The sequence below is a fragment of the Gekko japonicus genome, unplaced genomic scaffold (genome assembly GCF_001447785.1).
Source record: "Gekko japonicus isolate JY-2015 unplaced genomic scaffold, Gekko_japonicus_V1.1 scaffold2274, whole genome shotgun sequence".
NCBI lineage: Eukaryota > Metazoa > Chordata > Lepidosauria > Squamata > Gekkonidae > Gekko > Gekko japonicus.
In genome coordinates, this window is record NW_015172616.1 from 146,957 (window position 1) to 149,114 (window position 2,158).

Sequence of the window (2,158 nt, forward strand, 5' to 3'; positions counted from 1 at the left end):
TGAAATTGGTGGAAGACAGGAGGGCATGGCGTCCATGGGGTCACGAAGAGTTAGACTTGACTGTGCGACTGAACAACAACAACAACAACAAGGCATATTTACTCAGAGAGTATGCTAATTATGCTAATATTGTAGTATTTCTTGGGAAATGCAGAAATACCTTTTCAGATGAAGCTGCTTTTGTTGTTATTGTTCAGTTGCACAGTCGAGTCTGACTCTTCGCGACCCCATGGACCAGATCACGCCAGGCCCTCCTGTCTTCCGCCGTCCTCTGAAGTTGGCTCAATTTCATGTTCATTGCATCAATGACACTGTCTAACTATCTCATCCTTTGCCGTCCTCCTCTTCTTTGACCTTCAGTCTTTCCCAGCATCAGGGTCTTCTCCAGTGGGTACTCCCTTCTCATTTGGTGGCCAAAGTATTTGAGCTTCAGTTTCATTATCTGGCCTTCCAGGGAACAGTCAGGGTTAATTTCTTTTAGGATTGACTGATTTGATCTTCTTGCAGTCCAAGGGACTCTCAAGAGTCTTCTCCAGCACCATAGTTCAAAAGAATCTATTCTTCGGTGCTCCACCTTCCTTATAGTCCAACTCTCGCAGCCATACATGACTACTGGGAATACCATTGCTTTGACCATGCGGACTTTTGTGGGCAGGGTGATGTCTTTACTTTTTATCATGCTGTTTAGGTTCGCCATCGCTTTCCTCCCAAGGAGCAGGCGTCTTTTAATTTCATGGCTGCTGTCACTGTCTGCGGTGATCTGGGATCCCAAGAACGTGAAGTCTGTTTAACAGTGCGTGGCTTCACAACTGCTTTCTGAACAGCTTCTGAATTCAACCTGCTAAGAAAGGTACAGAAGTTCGGGCCTAGCCGCTGTCCTACTCCCCTTGACCATGTCCTTGTTGCTTCTTAACACAGACTATTCTTCGCTACCTCCCTTGTTCTCTTCGTACTCACCCAGGAAAGTCGTTTTCTTTTTCTTTGACTCTTCTTTGCCTGTGCCGTGCTCGGCCTCCAGCTCCTCTTGCTGGATCCGAGCCTGCTCCAGGATCCTCCGGGAGAGCTTTTCATCCACGTACTCATCCTCTTCTTCTTCGCCGCCACGCCTCCCCGCTTTACCCCTTGTTTTCACGCGCGTAATGGGCTTCACTGACTCTCCCTGGATAATCTGCTCGGCCAGGGAAACATTCCCCCCCGCCCCGCTGGAGCCCCTCGGCCGCTTAACTTTCGGCATGATCCCCTCCGAAAAAAGAACCACGCGTGGAGAAAGACAGCCACAAAAGCGCATGCGCGACGTGCAACCTCTGCGACCTCTGCACTCCAAAGGCTCCTCCCTCCGCGCGCACACAGCGCTTTCTTCTTAAAGGCGCAGGTACCTTTTTACCTCCCCCGCTCCTCATGAATGATTTGAATATTTAGATACTAAGGTATTTCTATCCAGATAGCGGTGGCTGCGGTTAAATTACAACAATGATGATAAATTGTCCAGGTGAAACTTCTAATAGCCGGGCTATCAAACAACAAGTGACATTTCGTAAAAGAGATGTCTGCTTTAGTTTGTAGCTTGACGAGGGGAAAAAGGCAAAACGTGTGTTGTAACATCTTAAAAGGTAAAGGTTCCCTTGCTCGAAAGCCAGTCGAATTCGACTCTAGGGTTGCGGTGCTCATCTCCGTTTCAAAGCCGAAGAGCCAGCGCTGTCCGAAGACGTTTCCCTGGTCATGTGGCCGGCATGACTAAACGCCAAGGTGCACGGAACGCTGTTACCTTCCCACTGAAGTGGTACCTATTTATCTACTTGCAATTTCTTGCTTTCGAACTGCTAGGTTGGCAGGAGTGTAACATCTTAGAGACCAGGTAATTTGTAGTGCAGTCTCAACAGAGGTATGCTTATTGATTTTAATAGATTTGGGTTTAACTCTGTTTTAGGATTTCACTGTTCTTGTTGTAACCAAAAAACCTACTTCAGTGGATGAGTGACTGAAAACAGGGCCTAGAATTGAAGTACCAAATTATCATAAGTGTTATATTTAGTGGAGGGATGGTGGCTCAGTGGTAGAGCATCTGCTTGGCATGCAGAAAGTCCCAGGTTCAATCAATCCCCAGCATCACCAGTTAGTAGGTGATGTGAAAGACCCTGGAGAGCTGTAGTCAGTCTGA

General features: G+C 47.5%; 1 protein-coding gene across 1 annotated transcript in view; it reads right to left on the reverse strand.

The window, feature by feature from the left end:
* The window catches only part of BYSL (bystin like), a 10,149-nt gene extending 8,874 nt beyond the window's left edge, over window positions 1-1,275 (reverse strand). Inside the window, exon 1 of the mRNA XM_015421645.1 lies at window positions 958-1,275. Within this exon, the coding sequence (XP_015277131.1) occupies window positions 958-1,234 (277 nt within the window). The 5' untranslated portion in view covers window positions 1,235-1,275. The remainder of the gene's footprint in view (window positions 1-957) is intronic.
* Window positions 1,276-2,158: the final 883 nt, after the last annotated feature.